This window comes from Acanthaster planci, linkage group LG10, assembly GCF_054643075.1.
Source record: "Acanthaster planci isolate LZ-2023a linkage group LG10, COTS_SCS, whole genome shotgun sequence".
Lineage (NCBI taxonomy): Eukaryota > Metazoa > Echinodermata > Asteroidea > Valvatida > Acanthasteridae > Acanthaster > Acanthaster planci.
Window position 1 is genome coordinate 8,310,977 of NC_141786.1, and position 20,860 is coordinate 8,331,836.

General features: G+C 40.9%; 1 protein-coding gene across 1 annotated transcript; it reads right to left on the bottom strand.

The window, feature by feature from the left end:
- Positions 1-3,701: 3,701 nt before the first annotated feature.
- LOC147797731 (uncharacterized) lies at positions 3,702-17,481 on the bottom strand. Its single transcript, XM_087142226.1, has 4 exons — positions 17,343-17,481; positions 11,864-11,914; positions 8,809-8,985; positions 3,702-7,064 (listed from the first exon to the last, which is right to left on the bottom strand). Exons 1-4 carry the CDS (start codon positions 17,344-17,346, stop codon positions 6,784-6,786), a joined length of 513 nt encoding a protein of 170 aa, XP_086998352.1. The 5' UTR covers positions 17,347-17,481; the 3' UTR covers positions 3,702-6,783.
- Positions 17,482-20,860: the final 3,379 nt, after the last annotated feature.

Sequence of the window (20,860 nt, forward strand, 5' to 3'; positions counted from 1 at the left end):
AAGCATATTATTAATTTCTAGGCTCTGGGTGGTTGTTAATTTTGATTGTAATTTTGTCGTATTTAATTTTGTTGGACCTGTCTGGGAGAATCTGGGTGTTCTCTTGGAGATTGCTTCCAGTTTTCGGGCACAAGGATGAGTCTTGGACGCACAATGGCTCGTTGGAGGGAGAGTTGGTGCTGGCCGCGTGTGGAAGTCTCACCATGTTTGGTTTAAACCTTTAAATCAATGTTAAATTGTGTTTATTTTACTTATTTAGGGTCTTTGTAAATAGTTCTAATAGGTATTTGTTTTAATATTGTTAAGCACTCCTGAACATATTTTATGAAATAAGCGCTATATAAATTGAATTTAATAATAATAATAATAATGGCGCTTACTTGGAAAAAAGGAATTTCATCGATACTTGTACGTTTTTAGAATAAAATAGAAGATTCCTCATTAAAATCATTAAACCTGCATGAGGAAAGATACTTCTGAGCGGTTTCTCAACTTGAGTGATTGCAATTACGATCAAAAACAAAGCTGTCCGTAATATGTACGTTATTACTTTATTGCAAACGACTGTGCCACCCCTGGATCTGTTACTTCTGAACCATAACCACTTAGAAGAAATGAAACCCAAACACGGTTGAGATCCCTTTTATTGTCGAAAATGTAGAAAATTAAGATTATAAATGAAGTAAATCAGCATAAACCCTTTAGCTCACTGTATTAAAAACCTAGAAAATTGCCTTGTCGGTTATGCGCCCAGGGAAGTGGAAAAAAATTTGGTGGGGGGGGGGGGGAAATTCAAAAGTTATGCGGTGTTGACCAAGCATTCAGGCGCACGGACTCCTGAAATTCGCAAGAATCGCAGTTACCGGCTTCCATATAGGACTCTTCTGGGTCTCGGGGTCCCGGCCCACCGCACTTCCTCCCTGCCCATCCATTTAACCCCCAAAAGGGTTCGAGCGACCATGCAAGGGAGGAAACGAGACAAGCCCCTAAGCCCTGGCCGCCGAGTCGGCCATACGTCTCGAACCTGTACTAAGGCGCTCACCTGGACTTCACGGACAGTCCCAACAGAAGAGCTTACCCGGTAGGCTAAGGTACTGAAGGTATTTGACGGGGTGAATTTAACGTCTCTTATAGCAACTGACTGACAGCAAGCTTCGGGAAAATAAAAAGGCCACCAGTGGGATTCGAACCCACCGACCAACGATGTGAAAACCGCGACCTTAAGCATTTGGCCATTTCATAGAAGTTGCTTTTCGTTGTTCGTATAAAACCATTAACTCTACTGTGCAGAATGTTTCTGCGTATGCTTGACTAAAACGCTACGATGGTGCATCACGTAGCAAAATACACATACAAAGAAAGAATGGTCGTCAACATTAAATGTTGTCCCAGACAGCCATGTTTGGTTTAAACTTTTAAATCAATGTTAAATTGTGTTTATTTTAATTATTTTGGGTCTTTGTAAATAGTTGTTCTAATAGGTATTTGTTTTTAAATATTGCTAAGCACCCCTGAACATTTTTTTATAAAATGAGCGCTATATAAATTGAATTTAATAATAATAATAATAATAATAATAAAATGGAAGTTTTTATTATTCAAACAGGTAACTCAGAGAAGCAGCAAGTAGATTTGTGTATACGGTACATAAGATCTTTTCACTTCTATCTAGCTAGAACCATGTATGTCACTTTCGCTTGAAGCTTTCCCAATATCGAGACAAGGTCCACATGAACAGCGACCAAAGATTAACACTTACCAAAATACCAAAACACGTCTCTGTTTGCTGTCATATTTCCATTCAGCATAGTCCTGCACACAGATTCAAAAATATCGATTTGTCTTGATAAATCGTTAGGCCCAGTAGAGGGCCCCCAATTTTAACTGGCCAAATCTGGAGGGATTCATTTACGACAAAGGTCTTAATTCGGTCGAAGCTTTGCCGTTGTTTACACGTTTCTGTATGCATGAATTGCTTTTTTTTCTGATGTCGCCGCACAATTTAAAAAAAAATTGAAATTTTTCTGATTTTTTTAATGGTTGTCGTCACTTTGCAGAGGACGGGTGCATTATACCGACATGTTAAAATGTGCACATATAATTCCACTGATTCTCAAATAGCTGTACTGCAGAGGTTATTTACGTCATGTTCTATTTTCGTCGATAGCGGCTCTCTACACTACAGTGTGATCGATTACTCGCCCGCGTTCACTGTCGGGTAAAGCACGAAAGTGTTTGATTTGACACCAACTTAACTCTTCGAGCTTACACAGGTCCAGTCCAAAAAGTAACCTATCCGCGAAGCCCTTTACTTGGAGAGGTATTCCTCAATGCGCTGCGAAATCATAGTGGCTCTGTTGAACAATGTGAAGGAACGTGGATGCCATTGGAAATAGTTTTTAAAAAATCGTTGCGTGTAGAGAACAGGCTCGAGTTAAATACAGTACAGATATATCTGTTTCTTTTTACAGTTCAATTATGTGTTCAATACAAATTTACTTTCACATATTCCAAAGCACAGATTTTATATTATATTCTTGTCTATATTTTTAAATTTAAGAGACTGTGTTTAAAAATAAATTGGAGGTAAAACTGGGGACGAGGACAAGTTAATCTATAAACCTTGCTGTCGCACATAATTGGGGATAAACAGCACTCGCAAAGCCATAAACTTGCCTGCTTTAAATTTAAGGGACTGTGTTTAAAAAAAATGGAGAATTAAGTTAATGTCTGGTTCATTCTAAATCACAAAACGAATGAATCTTAACAGAATGCTTAATTAAAACAAAATATAATCAAATTTCAATGTCACAAATAGTGTTGAACCATCCCAATTTGGGTAATGGCTTTTTAAACCGTCATTTGGGTTAGAATTAAACCTAAGCAATAAGTTAATGAAGTGCAACCACCCAATCTCTATTTTCAAAACGTATAGTTGTGGTGAACGTCCTGGTAAACTCTTAGAGAGGTGGGTTACTCTTTCGTGGCAACACAGCCATTAAGTTCACAAGCCGACGATATTGAACTTTCTTCCTCTGTCCCAGGTAGGGTGTTGGCACCGATGGTTCAATTTCAAAGAAAAGCTGTGAGATGTGTGATTCAAATGAGCTTCGAAAACGGTCTATTTGACTGAAAAGAAGGCCTCCAGAAAAGAAAAATTGCAAATGAACACTGATAGGGAAAAAAACGAGCAATGCGTTGAAAATACACCCAGATACGGTTTTGAGCAGTCGATTACGTCAAAATTATATCTTTGTTTTCTGCACTGCAGTGACTTCATTTTGGCTGCAGAAAGTGGAGCAGTGCGCCGCAAAAATTGCGTTTCGAGCGCCCCCCCCCCAAAAAAAAACCCACTGAAGGCGATCTTCAAAGCTCGGCCAGCACGCCGTTCTCTGTAAACTCCACTCCGAGCAGTGGTAGCCGCTATATTTTGGTGAGATCAATGCATTGCAAAATCTTCTGTGACATCGAAACCTTTAAACCATTGTGCCGGAGTCATCTCGTCGATTAAATGAATGGCCATCAATTTTCAGTTTCGTTGCTTCCTTTGTCTTCCACTAACGTTGTTTGTTTCGTTTCTCGTGAAAACAGACTAACATAAGAAAAATAGTGACAAAAAGAGATTGGTGTACTTCAAGGAAAAAAGGGAAGGCTCTTTCACTTTACAGGACAGAAAAAAATAAGACCGAAGACATACCAAGTACAATTAAGACATGCTGGCAATTGTTCAATCTTGTTTTATTTATGCATGACATACAGATATTAAGAAGCTTGCTAAATTTCTGCACATGTGTTAGAGCAAAAAATTAAAAATGTTCATGACCATCAAATAGCTTAGCATTCGAAATGGAGAGAAAAATGTAAGTAATTCGTAACTCGATTAGTGCCAGCCTTTACGGCATCAAATTTTGAAAAAAATAACATGGCACTCGTTTGGGGGACCAGACAAGTTTTAATTTGGGGGATAAATAAGAGTTTTACCTGAAGGAAAGGGAGAAACTTCAAAAAACCAAACCTGACACCAACTTGAGCCGACTCGATTGTTTGGGGTGGAATAAATTTCATTTTTATGAAAAACAACAGGCCTCCAAGCAACCATTCGGGCTGGCACAACCAAATTCGTTGTTTTGTGATTGGCGCTTTTATCTGAAATGTACCTCAGATTTATATTATCCCTGGCAATTTTGCGGTGTAGGTGCATTTATCACGTGAGTTGGACATTTATATTCAATTGTTAATAGCAGCTGGTGTATCAAACCAGTAAGCCTAAAAGGACAAAAATTGTGTATGCGTGGTAATGTATCCTGGGTCGCAACAGAGAGCGGCTACAGGTAGCTGCAAGATCGCATCCAAAATTAATGTAATGGCGCGGCACAACGCTCGCAGACAAGTGGTAAACGCGCGGGTTACAGGCCTCTTCCTCCCTGCGCTGGTGAATTGCAAAATGCTTGCGCCCGTTCAGAGAACATTCAAAATTTTGCCTGCTTGTTCGACACCTACAATTGGCACTCCTTCATATAACTGTTGGGCTTTATGGGGTGCGGTGTTTGATGAAATCTAGCGCTGAAATCACACCATACGTTTCTCTTTCCATTTCGAAAACCAAACTCAAATTCCGGTCGATTTAAAAGTATAATGCGCAATCTCTATAAGCCTGGAGCTGGACCAATAGATGAAGCGATTTTCTTAGCAATGGAGACTCCTATGGTCGGAACTGAACTTCGCTGATTCACGAACGACTGTGAAATGAACGCGTTATGGTCACATCACTACCAACAAAATGAACACTTCAAACCAACACAGTGGCTCCTTTCAACCGATGAGGGGGTACTTCTGATAGGCGGATAGGCATTGTAGCCCCGACGAAACTATCGCCCAAAAGCCTGGCAAACTGTTTCTATTGCTATGTCACATACCTGTACAAGCAATAATGTTTTGATGATAAATCACAACAGTATAGAACTTTACTTTAGACAAATGGTGGTGTACATGTGAATGCACCGTATTGACCTTTTGATAACGTCTGCAAAGAACCAGCTCAGTATCACAGCAGCGCATGCCCAAAATTAAATGCGTTCAGACCGCGCGTGCATTTTCCCAAATGACCTTGCTTTTAAGAGATACCGAGCTGGCTCATTATTATTCAACAAAAGCAATAATACAGAGTGGGGGGTCTCTTAAACTCTTACGCTCGTCCACGTAACTTAACGAACACATTCAATTGCGCTTTCATTCATAGGAAGTCATTGGCAACCTGAATGTCGTTGTCTTCGCTGACCGTATCCTACAAAATGTTTGTATGAATTTTAAAAGAAACATTCTTGAAATCAATCGAACAAATATTAACCCAGTCCTTACATTACGCACGGGTGAGATGAAGTCCCATTCAAATCTGAAGAAATTAAATGAATGAAGTGTTGAAGAGATCGACCACTTATCATTTCGACTTAGCAATAACTAAATTCAAAGAAGAATTTTGCGTTCCACTCTGACGTTATGATTTAACAAAAAAATGTTTCAAAACCTTGCTGAAAAAACTGAACACTCAACACTGGCGTTAAAGATTGGAACACGGAATGTTAAGCTTCTTCCAATTCTAGAGAGTGTTAGCAAGATTACACAAACAATACAAAAATTCTAACCAGCTTCGGCTTCACGAAAACGGGCACAAGTGCAGTACCTATCAACTACTATTTTACTAAGTTTCTACACATTTATATAGTTTGTCCGCAAAAAATGGAAAACCAGCAATGCAAGATCATATCTGGGACTTCGGGTTCTCTTTAGCTTCGTTTAGAGGTTGCAACACGCACTCAGTTTTTACACGACCCTTCAATAACTGTGTCTATTAACCTGAAATTCAACTTTTGGTTTTGTTAGGCATTTTGCTACCTTTGTGTTCGTGTTTTTGTTAATGAATATTTTCATAACCAAAACTGGACCCTCATCCCTGGAGGAAACTTTGATGCTGCAGTGATTCGTACACAAATATGCTAAAAGGTTTTCAAACTGCAGGACTAAATTACCTTTTTTGGTTGATTCATTATCATGTAATGATTAGGGCACATCGGTAAACTTATAAGCATCACATTCACAAAGGAGATATTTGCAAGGAGTAACGTTTGGTTTTTATAATTTCAATAGAAAACCAAAAATCGTCACCGACGCCACAAACAGCCACCCGGTTAAGCAGAGTGCGCCGCATGTGCTCGTATCTAGACAATCGGGTTATTTTCGTATTTTGCAACACTTCCAGCGGGCTCTCCGTACGTTTTGGTTTTCATAAACTAACAATGATCTTAATTTCACGGGTTAAAACAGTTTCTACTTAAATTTTGTTTAAGGCCACAAGTACATCGTTGAAAGCTTTTTCTCCGTACTTCACCGCCACAACTTGCTTGGGTGTCAGTCCGTGAAAACGTAACTTATTCCAGTTTGCGTCAGTGTCAGGACTTGCGCGCGCAGTACCGGGTATTATTTCGTAAAACGGAAGTTGTGGATAGCGTGTTTTTCACGAACTGACACCCACTTGCGTGTGAGTGTTTATTGTGTCTGTGACAAATCAACCATGTCTTCTATGCTTGATGTCACAACAACAGTCCCTCGATTGTTAAAGAGTATGAACAAATTTCACAAGTACGAAAAGTGCACTTTCAATACATGATTGTGATCCAAAAGGCATGTCATGTCACACAGCGGAGAGGAGAATAAAGATGCATAAAAATGCATAATGTAAGGAAAGGTAATCGCCAGGACCCTTTGAGTGTTTTATTTTTTTTTACGTTAGACTGAGTCTACGATAGTCAGCACGGCTGCAGAAGCCACAACGAACGGAAGCAGGCACACGGGCGGCCGCACCAAGTCAACCCCGTTACAGCTGTCATGGTTACAGACGCAAAGCGTGTAGGTGTCGAAGGTTTCCGTGACCGATCCTACGGTGAAGGAATCTTCATCCAGAGGCACACCATCGACGCTGGCCGTGAAGCATTGGTTTTCGGGCGTTTCAGACGGCACCCAATCACAGCCACGAAGCACATCGTTCACCTCTGTGGTCTTCTCTTTGTCTGATTGCGACGAAGAAAAATATTCAAGTTAAAATGTGCCATTTCAGCAAGGATGCTGATTTGCCTTTTTTACGTCCCCCATCCAAACAGCCTTGCTACGATACGCTTGCTGAGCTCAATTTTAATTGATTGTCTTCACTGGGACACATCTTTGGATCGCCATATGCAAACAAGAATAAATCCTGTCTCTTCGTCAAAACGGTTGGCCTACTTTTCCCCCCTTTCAGACGAATAGTGTATCCATGTTGACGCAGGTGTGGCTGGGGATGTAACAGAGTTGGAGTCCCTTCTTTTGCAGGGGAAAAATATCTGTGATCCTACTCCAGCCATTTTCCGTATCCCTTCCATTAAATACACGCCAAATGCAAACAGTGGTATGCCGGTCCCCGGAAGCACGGCAGAATAGTGTTATAAGGAATTAGGATATTAAAGCTAGATAACAAGAGGAAGAAGCAAACCACCAGAAAGAGGCAACTTTTAACATGGCGTCCCTTTGTGGAACCATGGTGACGAAAATACCAAAGTGCAAGGTCTCTCCTGTTTACCGTCTGTGCGCAGTGAGCCGGGCTTTATAACGCCCCCTTATGATACTAAATGCATATGCAGAGAACACAACACTCAGGACAGAGATGGAAGGATTCTGACTATTCTAAAACTGCAGGTGTAAGCACGCGGCCAATCTTTTCCTCAAAATCCAAAATTCCAAGCCATTTTTTGCCATTGTGTATCTCCGTTAAAGTATCGAAAATCATATACTCTCACATGTAACAAAGTTTGGCATCTTTTTGAGCCAATTTTCAAAATTTTGCCATTTACAACTTTTGATTACACTTTTAGTTTGAAAACAGAAGAGGGTTAACAGCATAAGATCGTTAGATCTCAAAAAAGAACCGAAAAGGCAAAAACAGGAATTAAAAGGAACCAGAAAATGAATTTTTCTTGGAGTCACTTTTTGTGTAGGCTATCTCTGTACTCTTCTTCCATGTATGAAGACTGTTTGACATCTTTTTTGAGTCACGTGAACTGAACGGTGCACTTTTTCGAACATTAAAAATTGACCAAGCATTTCTGGACATGTGAGGGCGCTTTTGCTTTGATGTAAATCCAGGTAGACATGGTTCATGTTGCATGTTTTCATGTTTTAAATTGTGAATCCCAAACTTGCTATTTGGGAACATTTCTGTGAAAGGATTTTTGCTGGATTATTGCCATATACTTACACAGCAATAAACTGCCAAAGAAGAAGATTTCATATAAAATCTTCCATAGCAGTGGTTAAAAAATACTAAAATATTCTGTGCACAAACCAGTGCAACATTGAGATTCAGTACCTTGAATGACATTATAGTTCTGCTTATGAATATGCAAATGATCATTAGCATACAAAACAAAAAACATCAAAATATGGGTTAAAATGCCAAACAAAAATTCAAAATAAGGTTAATTGAAACCTAAAGATGCAATTTCAAGGGTTTTTAGTAACATTTTAAAAAATATTTCTATTTCCTAGTTCCTTTAATGGCTTCGCTACCAGTGACAGCTTTCAGACAAAATGGAATTTTATAATATAAATCAGGCGAATTTTAGTGGCGGTCACCAGTCATTCTGAATCAGCCAGGCGTTATTTACGTTTGTGCTAAGCCGATAAAATACCTGAAGTTGTGAATGGGGAACTGCTTTACTCATCGAAACACAGATGTACAAGCAGACGCAGACAAATCAGCTAACTTATGAAATATCTCACCTGATGCTGTGACAGTGCCGTCCACTTTGATGCAACGGAGCACCCGCGTCTCGCTAACGTTTTCTGTTCGCTGACATTCAACAGGAGTTAGGCGGTCGGTGTTCGATCTGCAGTCAGGGTTGCTTTCTTTTTCTCGGGTGTAAAAATCCACACAGTCGTAACATTTCAAGGCAACGGCTGAAAAGGGAGCATTACTTTCTGACATCACTTATCCGCTGCAAGGGCGGATCCGGAATAAAATCTTTAAGGGGGGGGGCTTTGGGGAACGTTGGAAGATTTTTCACGTAACCTTCATAAAGGAAAAGAAATAATACAACCCAAAGAAACCCGCCTTTCTTTTGTCACCAAGTTTGAAAATGTCTCCGGTATTCGTTTTGTCATCACGCAAAAACAACATGAATATTCAGAGAGGCCTGACACCACTGTTGGGTGCAATTCATTTGCCGCTCCAAAGGCTTCTCAAAATCAGGCGCATACCTGAGTTATACGCAGCATTAAAAGAGAACAAGCAAAGTTTAATATATGGAGTCAGGTGGGAGCAGGGGTACTCTCCTCGCAAATTAAAAAATCGTCCTTCTTTAACCTCGTCTCTAAGAAAGTAGCCAGATGGTTGAGCCCGACCGTTGCAAGATTTTTGTTGGGGCAGTAAACCACCTCGTTCCTAAGACACACGGCGGCCCCAAACGATTACTGTTCGCTAATTTCGGTGTGCACAGTGGCAATCAAAAACAGACACACCGGTATCTTTTATGGGGTCACTGATCCAATTTGAAATCGAAATATACCTTACCCGACCACAACCAATACCACCTCCCCAATGTTGCGAGCGATTTGACCTTAACTTAATTTTCATTCTATAGCGCTGTTGAGAAATTCACATCATTATCAGAAAAGATGGATATAAGCGATAACATGCCCGTAAGGTTTGCTGTCCTAATGTCGCCTTTTTGCTTTGTCAGCTCGAGGAAAAAGCGTAACGCGACGTTTCATTCTCCGAGCAAAAAGGCGTTCTCAACAGTTCTACCTCGCAACCACCTCGCGCTTTGAGCTTGAATGAGCCTGCCACAGGTACATGCATTTATTTTTCAGACCTGAGGGAGTCATTTTGTGAATCTGATGCTTCTCCCCATACAAGCGAACCCCGCTATTCATGGCCTCAGTGCATGTTTTTGTTACTAGTATCCGCTCCGAGCTCCAAAAAAGAGGGCCTTTTAAATGAAATTGACTGTCCTTTGGTATGAACTCACCGCATAGGCGCGCAAGTTCATGCGCGTTTGACGCGGAGCACACCGAGTACGCACTGCGATGTGTATGGCTGAATTCGGACAGCTTGGTCTCATATATTGACGAACAGCTTGATTTGTTGTTTGCCTGCCCCGAATCACGAGGTATACACGTACGTTCACCCAGCACTGCTGGTGTATCAATTTAGTTAATACATGGGATTGTATGGAGCGGCGCGTGACAGGGGTAGCCATAATCCGATCCTATCTACTGCGACTACGGCTTCGCATTTTGATCTAAAGAGTCAGCGGTGAAAAGCCAGTGTTCGATACTTGTGCATGCCGTAATCTCACATGGAGACGCCGCACCGCGTGTCGCCAACATAGAGTACAGCATGAACTAATTTTGGATATTCTGCCCTGCCCGACGTGTACTTTATTTTAACACTGTATACTCAGTGTATGCCCCCAAAGACTTGTGAAAAAAAAACACAAGCGTACTCGGGTGGGACTGGAACCCACGACCTCCTGCTTAATGGTGCAGACGTCTTAACCACTCGACCACCGAGCTTGCCGGTGTCGGCTGGCTGGTTCGAATCAGCTGTAGTAGCGGGTACCGCGAACAACTCTTTCAAAGATGGATTTGTGCCAGGGAGAAATATTTTCAACATACTTAAGGGTTTTCCTGAAGATATACCCCACATAAATATACTTGCGATGGAAATTTGTAATGACGCACATGATAAAGCCAAAATGAATGAGCGAGAGAAAAAAAAATCGACACCATCAAACCCTAATAAATTCTACACTACACCATTTGAACGTCAACTGGATCTCGCTTTGGCAATGAATTGCTGTGACGGAATAAAATTTAGCAGATAGCGAGTTGGACAGATCTTACGGTCCGGTGTTCGATTCCCTTCGAAACCGCTTTTTCCAACCTTGTGTTTCTTCACTAAATATTTTTTTCAATTGAAGGAAAAGCGGTGCAGAGTGAGTCCAAGACCAAAGAACCTCTCAATGTATTAAAAGCACGACGATGAGTTGTACTTGGGTATTTGTACATGGGCACTCGATTGGAGCTAGGCGGGTGGTGGCATCACGCACAGAGTTCCTGGCTTATACAGCTCTCCCAAAAGCAAAAGATATTACTCAATCTAAAAAGCTCCCTCCCATTACGTTAGCCATAACTCAAGAAGGATAATGGATGCTTCGAAGAGAACCTCTAGGACAACCTGCGAGAGTACCGGTGCCCGTCGAATCATTGTGACGAAAATGATGTGTGCTTTTAATAACGTGGTCAGTTTTCTATCAGACTACTTTATGAAGAAAAAGGCGGTACCGGTATGCATTTTCGTTAGATATTGGCTTCATGAAATTCCTATACAAAACATGGATTTTTAAAAAATATCCACTTAACTCATTTCAATTACCACGCGAACCTGCCAAAGGCACGATTGTGCATTGGAATTATGGAATTTCCCCATCTTTAATGAACCTTATAGCATTATTTAGTTAATATGTCAATATTGTGAAATTATTACCTAATCTGGGGAAATGTCTTGATTATCCGCGACGTATAAACGCAGACGACTATAAGCGAAGACACTGCTATATGGCCAATGGCGAACGGCACAACGTTCGAGTTACTACGACGGCCTGGCAATAACACATTCTGTGGAATCCACGGGCTGATTTGTATCCGTTCCATAGCCCACTGTAGCTCAAAATGATCAAGGCGCTAACGATCAATCAAATAATGATGTCAATAAATATGTCCTCTTCTTAGACGTTCTAGTTATACTGTCCAAACACATGTTACTTGAACTCACCATGATCACAGCCCAGTGAAAGGATGGCGAGAAGCCAAATTGGTGAAAGTCCTGTAGCAAGAGAGAAAAAGGTTAAACCAATGAACCAGCTTAACAGGTAATTAAGAAAGACTAATATCATTCAAGAATAAAGAATTCGCAGTCACTGTTGTCATATTTTGGTTGTCCTTGGTTTGTTTTTAATTTTTCCATTAATTTTTATATCTGTTTTAGTGCAATAATAGGGACTCCATTGGAAATATTGCACAACTTTCATGGGCTATCCCTGGTATTACCTAATATTTGTGCCTATTGTGCAATTCTAGTTCATAGTATTTTTGTATTTTAATTTTTTTGTCATTGTATCTCTGCTATGGGGTAATACCAAATAAATCCAACCCCATCCAATCCAATCAATATCAGGGCATCGGACTAGCGGGATGTAAACGATAGATCACACAAAAATTCCAGAACAAGAAAATATGCAATACTGAACTCAAGGGCAGATACTTGGAGAGAGGAACAGGGGCATTGCCTCTCCTTAAAAACTAAGAGGGACTATTTTTTGCTTGATCACATATTGCCATCTCCCTGAAAATTATACGCGTGCTAAAACCTATTAATGTATCCTTTCCTCGACGAAAGGCCCCTTACACCGAAGCATGGCAATAAAAGTGTAGGGAGGTTCCATGTGATGAAATTGAGAATACAATTTTGTGATTTAGTATTTACCCATTTAAAGATTTTCAATATACATGTATTATACTTGCTTTGATTTTTTGTCGATTATCTCTGGTATAATAAACATGTATACATCGTGCTCAATTGTACAACTGCAGTGCCGTCTCTACTGGAGTTAACCAAAAAACTCACTTGAGGTGACACACAACAAACGATCTTCACTTATTTGAATTTTGTGCGTGTAGTTCGTGATGGTATGAAATTTTATATATGGCTGTCCAAAATTCCCGTAGTCAAAGCTCCCAACCCTGCTCACTGAGCTGAATTGTTTACCAGACATGTATTGTATTTGTTATATATATTTCTCCTAGGCAGCGTGGGCTGTACGGCAATGCCTGCCCAGTTTCCACAGTTTACTGTTTACAGTTTTGGTTGTATTTCGCATTGCTTTATTTCACCCCTTAATTGAATATTTGTAAATGTTTATTCAATTCCTTTTATCCGCTCGTGATTATAGAGTAGTTTGAAGGCAGATTGGAAAAGATGAAGAACTTTTAAAGGTGGTACTTGGAAGTTGATTTATGGAGTACTGCAGTGAATGGCTGTAGGATTTTGTGGCCCATGTATCGGTAGCAAACGTGGCGTGGCCGCGCGCAGTTTGACTGCACAGGCGAAGGAATAGTGAGAGATAAATTGTGTTTTACACTTGTCTTAAAGTTTTATTGGAAGTGAGGAACTATTCTACTGGAAGTGGATAACTGTTTAACGAGGGTTGTCAACTATTTTTGTTTCTGTTGAACAAGGATGTCTCTGTAGCAGTGTTGTATTCGAGTCCATTCACAAACTATTCAAATGAGCTGTGACAAAAGCATTCCTTTGTCATTGTCCACCGTGTTACTAAATTAGTATTGTAGTCGAGTACTTTTACCGAGTACCAAGTACTGCCGAGTACTTTGACTGCCGAGTACAAAAACAGGTCGAGTACTTTGCCAGCCGAGTACAAGTACTGGTTGCTACAACACTGTTACTAATGCCTAGCCTTGTGCAGAGACTTGCGACTGACTTGTGTTGGACTCGAATACAACACTGCGCTGCAGGTTAAGGAATGTAGGCTCTATTGTGCATTAAGGGACATTTGAATGTATATAATGAATGGTAGTGTGTAAAGGTTTTGGTCAGCCAGCGGCCAGGGCTGGCCTGGATAGGGCCGACTTGTGTTTGTTCCTCGATGCTCAATGTAGGCACTGAAGTCGCATTTTAGGTTTTAGTGGACCATGTTTAGTAAGTGTATCTTCCATTCTTCCCAATTTTCCACAAATTGTAAGTCTTTAATGCAATTAATTGTGAGTTAAAACTGAGTGCCTGCCCAATTTCCACAGGCAGGGTCTCTGACCCTGGCAGAAGCACTGTTTTGAAAGTGAAGGCTGTTAGTTCTTGGGAGTTCCACCAATCCCCTTGCTCTCCGACTCCGACCTTCGTGTCTCCCTCCAAGCGCCCTGGAGCGAAGTCTTCCCACCAGACAGCAACCCCACACCCGCTGGAAGACGGCCAACCCCTCCACAAAAGGTTAGATGAAAATAAATTTAGCCCCCCCCCACATGTTTGGTCCTCCCGATAATTGGTTCTGGGTCTACCGTTGACAAAATGTTTGAACCACGTAAACATCTCTTCAGGTGTGACTACAGAGATTCTTAACAGTAAATTTGATTGGAGAAACGAAGTTATTTTGGAATTAAAAGCACACAAGATATATCCATATAATTCCCTTGTGTGGTGAAAGCTGGCGCTATTTTCGATTTTAAGATTCTCCCAATTCCCCATTGTACTCTGTATGTTAGAATTTCAGCAATTAAAATTATTTGATCCATAAATGCCAAACAGCAAGAAATCGAAACAATAAGAGACATTGACAAGTCCCCCAACAAGATGACAAGAAAAATAAAAATCGACAGTCTGCTGTGCTCTTTTAAAGGATAGTGTTAGTTGAAGGACTGTTTGTTTCCAATTTCGACCGTGCGTTAATGACCTTGTGAAGGCATGAAAGAATGAAATATGGGTTTTACAGCGAAAACAAGCCGATGGTCCAAAATACTGTAAAACTGAGGCAGATAAAGGTATGCAATAAATACCGATAGTACGATGCAGGTTTACACTCGAACGTCATTTGTGCACTTTGATTCGGGAAACTCTTCTTGAACAGGATATGGGGGAAAGAACATGCAGAGAAAGTAAAACTAAGGGCTTCAGGCAGGATACACTTTCATATTCTTTTCTTGCACATTTCCTTCCTTTTTCTACCTTCAGGATAAAAATTGATTGGACAATGCCAGTGCCCAGTAAATGCACTGCCAAACATCTCCATAAGCAATAACAAAGGCAACGGCAGATCATAACTATGCAATCAAGCGACAACACCGCTGACAAATGTCATGACATGGATACAAATACAAAGAGCCATTTCTACAAGCGACAACGACGACCTTTACAAAAGGCACAGGTTCGCCTAGCAAGTTTGGTTCTCAACAAATTCTGCTGTAGCAACTTTTTGTTTGTGATGGTTCCACAAGGCTTTCGCTTCACTTGGTTGGTGTGTTTGGTTTCCAGACACGAATCTGAAACCTTCACGGCAACAGTGTAATGTACACCAAATCTGATATCCAAACATAGTCCTCCGAGCTTTTTCATTGTTGATTGCTCGTGTCATTTATATTGAAGTGTTTTTCTCTCATTTAAAATAGACGAGGTTTGGCTTTCGTTGTTGATACAATACTTTCATAAGTTAAAGCACGCGTAGTTTTAACTGCTCTTTACAGGTCTATGCTTCAGGAAGTAAAAGTATTAAGCTAAGTCAGAAAGACATCAGGGCAGTAGATGCTCAGCCTGTCTTAAAAAGTGTGTCAATCATTGAGCTTGGCTTTGGAATCTGAAAAAGACCCAAGCCAAAGTAGATGGTTATCATCAGCTTTCAAAGCCCAGCCGGTCTTTGGCCTAGCGGTTTATTCCCATTGACGAACACCTTTCGGTGAAATTCGGCAATATTTCCGAAATATTTGTACACGCAGTCTTTGTTGTGACGCCATTTTACGTGCCCGTGTTTCCTAACGATGTTCATGGGCTACTGCCCACCCGTTTTTGCCTCTACAAATCTCTACAATGAGATGATTTAAAAGACACAGGAACGGGACCATTGGCCAGACCAAAGCGGGCGCTGTTGCCATTGGTAATCTAGAGAGTCTTTCAGCAAGAAAGTTAAAAATTTTGTTAACACCTGAATCGTTCGACCGATGTTACATTAAACACCGCTTGTTAACAACTGCTCATGCTTAGGCAATAAGACTACATTTGTTACTTCTGAATATTTTATGTTACTTTTAAAAATCGTTTTGAATACAGTTGTTCTATTCCCATAAATTTCTTTAAATTTAACATCCACTTCGAGGACAATTTAACTTCACAGCAAAAAAAATGTGTCAGGCCGATGAACACTTCTCTAAATAGCTTTTGCTGTGAGATTGAAAGTGTTTAATGCTAAACATATCAACGTAGTCGAGAGTGTTCAGCTGTTGATGTTTAGGAACCACGTTAACAGAGTGAAAGCAAGATTTTGTTTAATTTCACACACCGTTTATGGAGTGTTTTTGAGTAACATGCATGTGCTTAGATACATTTCAAAACAGTGACCTCACCCGTAACTGTCGAATGCAGTGTAGCGTAGTTCTAGACTTGTATGTTGTAGTGTTGTGATTTTGTTGATTGCTGTTTATCAACCTTTAAAGACTGGCCGCGTGACGGGCCCTCGAGCAATAGGAATGGTTATTAAAAATCTTAGAATTTTGTGAATAGCCATTACAAAAGATGAGTTTAAACAGTACATGTTGCGCCGATTCGTGCATACTGGCACCTTCAAAATTTATGCATTTTGTGAAGCGAGGATTCCTGCGATTCTGTGAATTTTGACAGTTAATGTTCCCACACTCATCTCGATGATTCTCGATTCAAAAACTGTTCATATATACTCCCAAGAAACTTTGGCGTGATCTGGGCAATATCCCCGCCGCCAACATTCGCTCTCGGTATACTTCCAAACATGCTAAAGTGTAATGAAGGACTAAAAAAACTTGGTAATGATTTCGGACATAGTCTGGCGGATGCACGACTGCCGAACTGTGCACTGGGATCTGCCATAAATTTTGAACCATGTGGATCTCTGACAGTGCCCCTTTGTCGCCCTTGAGCACTTTCAAAAAATTAAGTATGAAAATTAGCACACATCATTTTAGAAGACGCACTATATCTTTCCAAATTCTTGTTCAAACCTGTCTACTGAGCAGTCCACACCGATGATGGGGGGGGGTTCAGTAGATTTAATGAAACAATTTAAAAAATATATTCGGCTTATGCAACATGTGCAACTTATAAGCTATCAAATTGTAGTGTAACATTTATTCGTATTTAATTATTTCGGGAAATTGTCTAAACCTGCCCAGTGGGATACAGGCATACATTTTTCAGGGCCAAACTTTGTTTTATTTACAATCACAATGTGGGCCTACACATTTTCGTAAATAATATACTAATCAATTTTCAACGGAAATGGGAAACTGTTCTTTTGTGTGCAACATTGTGCAGGGGGTCCGACTCCAAATAGGGGCTGGACACTCAGACTAACGTAGGCCTGGTGAAACGCTTACAGAATAATGTACGCTTTGTAGGCAGAAATAATATGCACTAGTTCTGAGCCCCTTGAATAGCCGGGGGCAACTTCAGCATGATTTCATTTTTTTTTATTAATATTTTGAAATCACAAAAGGAAGCTTACCCATGGCGCTGGAGGGATCCCTTTTGTAGAGCCCTTACGAAACTGGTCGGATGCAACCTCAGCGACGAACGAAAGTGAGTCTTCTTCTCACACCTATGGTCCTTATAAAAGGCCTGCACGCCGTAGATATTTAAAGGCCTTACGTCACTCTTCACCGGTTAACGAAGTTAACGAACTTTAATCTGTACATCTCTTTCAGTGGAAAAACCCACCAGCGTTACAGTTACATATACATGTAGGTCAAGAACAAAATACGTATTCATCTTGAAATGTGCTTTCTTGAATGCAAGAAGCTCATCATAAATTATATAATTTAAAATCACGTTTATAATAGGGGTGCCAGCGCAGGACATTCAAGGTGTTAGCACCCTGATCAGTATGCTTCCTTCACATGAACGAGGGTGGATCTTAAATGCTTTCGTGGGAAATAGTAAAAGATTCCTCATGTGAAATGCAATGGCCTGAGGGGCGAGACTACATTCAGGTTTTACACTTTTAGGGGGATTGAAAGCAAACGATATAGTCTCGCCAAAATCGCCCTTCTCTCGTTACACTTTAAACCACCCCCCAACAACACTGAACCCCGTTTCTCGCCCGGATTCGCCAATGCGCATGGAATTTATGACAAGGCTCCTCACTGACACCACATGATGCCTCGACCGCGTCAAAGTCCTCAGTGGTATGGTGCAGCATTCCTCCACATCGCATCTCCCTCAACGTCAAGGAGCTAGACCATTGGGGTAAGTTTCAAATTTAGGGGAACAAGGCTGCGTATTTCCTTGTATTTTTCCACAAGAATCTACCTTTATTTGAGTAAAGACCTTCTGAGTGCAAACAAACATATATATAGATCAACGTGGTCAGTAATAAGGTAGACGGAAAAGGAGGCCACGTAGAAGGAAGTGCGTCATATGCATAGTAAGCCAGGACACATAAAATACGTAGGCCCACTGTACACTTTTTAAACCTAATATATATATAACGCACGTCGTTCCTCCTTCCGTACTGGTAAGGTTGATACATTTGTGAATATTTGACCGTACGACAGAAAACGACTTTCTAAAAAAATTCTAAGCCCGTTATTCGTACTATCGATCCAAACGCAAAATTAATATAAATCTTTTGTTTTAAAAACGAAAAAGGCTTAGGATTGAGTACTGTTTTGGACGAAAAAGATGAATTTTCCTGGATATTTGAGGTGGATAGTTCACTTGGAGGAATACTTCACCCTGATCACAGACAGCTTTCGGTTTATGTCATGGGAGCATTTCAATTTTTTTCCTGCATTAATTGTTTGGGCTTTGTTTCATTTGGACTCCAAAGCAGGGAAGGTGGAAGTGGAAATCTGAGTCAATGGCTTCTACAAGTAAAGCTGTAAGCAAACGGAAACTTGGAGTCTGAGAGGCAGCCAAGCAATCTTTCATTCCAAAATCCGTCCCGGCATGGAGGCTGAAACATGGAATTCCAAGTACCTTGCTTGCAACACCACCTCCAGTTTTTAGTGTCGATGATGAAATCAATTTGTTAGCTGCGTCCAAGATGTGGCCAGCCAATTAAGACTTTGCAGGTGTGTGGAAGCTATCTGCAAGCTGGCATGTGAGATGGCATACAGCATGCTGGACTGAAGCACTGCTTCAGTCAGGCCAAACAGAATGTAGCGTACGACTGGTAGCCAGGTTTTGTGCGCTGCCACCCTGACCTGTCTCTGAGGAAGCCTTAGGGTCTATCCGCTGCACGAACGTCCATACTTAATCCTACAACTATCACAGATCATTTTTAGCAAGCCAAAAGAGCTGGGGTAGACTCCTGGACAGATTTAGTATGAAGTCTACCTCAGCGCAACTATACAACGTTGAAAAAACAAGTTCGAGTCTGGTTCACACTCTATCCAGCATTATTGCAACAAAAGGGGAAACACAGTGCAGGCACGAGCGAATGGAAAAAGAGGGGGAATTGTTGCTCTTCTGCCCCCAAGCGCAAGGCAGCATCCTTCCCTTTATCAAGCGCTCGAATTCAGGCCTAACTGCAAACGCACAATCAGGTGAGTGAAAGCCATTTGAGATGTGGTTCAGGAAGCTCCTTGTGCCATCTATTCCACCGACACGCCCAGTTCTTCTAATTCTTTATCTCAACACACACGTTTGCCCGTAAAAGCTCGAGTCATATGTACTGTCTACCACCTCATATAACGAAACATATCCAGCCACTCGACAGGTCAGTGTTCAAGTCATTGAAGTGTGCCTACAACCAAGATTGTGAGAAATTTATGCATGACCACCCAACTTGGATCATCACACGATATGATTTCACCTCTCTTCAAGTATGTCTACTATAAAGTCTTCACAACGGCAAACGTCACCAGTGAGTTCTGATCCACAAGGATTTATCCATTCGCCCCTGAGGCCATCACAGTCGAGCACTTGTCCTTCTAAGTAGTGCAGACAGAGTTGAAATATATGAAGCTAAGAAGCCTGTCCAGGTTGAGCCTGGTGTCACTTTGCCTGTGGTCTCCAATGTCGAAGCGGGAGGTTAATCAGCAGCCACCATCTTCAGATCAAAATGTCAGCTTCGTCGGACAAACCAGCAGAAACACCAAATGCTATACTGCATGTATGCAGGATGCAACAGACCTTCCAGGAGAGCCCACACTTGTAGGATCACAAACCAAGCCCATGGACTTAGAACCGAATCCTAATCTGTCATCTGCACTCCTTCCTCCAACTGCAACTCCAGCCAGAGATGATCTTAAGATGGTCTAAAGAAACCAGTCATCTCAAAGATCATAAGAGATCACAAACATATCTGCGGAGTGACAGCACCACGATGCTTGACTTCAGACGAGATATACTTTCAAGAAGTTGACGAACAACAGGAGAGAGAGGCAGCTGCAAAAGTGGAGCGGCACAAAAAGAGAAAACGGCGTGAAAAAGAGAATGATGAGAAAGAACAAGGACTGAAGGAAAAGAAACAGAAGAAAATTGAGGCACTGCAGAACAAGAAAGCAAAGTGTGACAAGCAAGTACTTGGATAAGGGCAAACCGTAGACAACACGTGATCGCAATAGCCCAGGTCGCTGTGGAGGGTTTATGGAAATGACGAGAGTGATAGTGAGATCGGTAGCTATGTACTAAATGCAGTGCTTGGTACATGAAACTTGCACCGGACCATTTGGTCGTGTTACTGAACTAAATGACTTTACATGCAAGGAATCCAAACTGCAGAATGCACTGAGGCCTATTTTGTCGATGTTTACATGTTCACAGAGGCATTAATTGAATAGTCTGGTTTCATTTTATCATTTTTGTCAGTGTCACACCATTACGCTGTCCCAGTTAATACATGCAATTCACATACGTAAATGAAACATATTTTGTTTTTTATTTAGATACATATAAACCATTGCTTGTTTTAAGTCTGTTTTGCTGGTTTTACATGTTTACGTTAGATTTAATTTGAATCTTTTGCCTGAATTATTATTCACACACAGACAGGCAATGACAGAGACAAGATGAGCCATC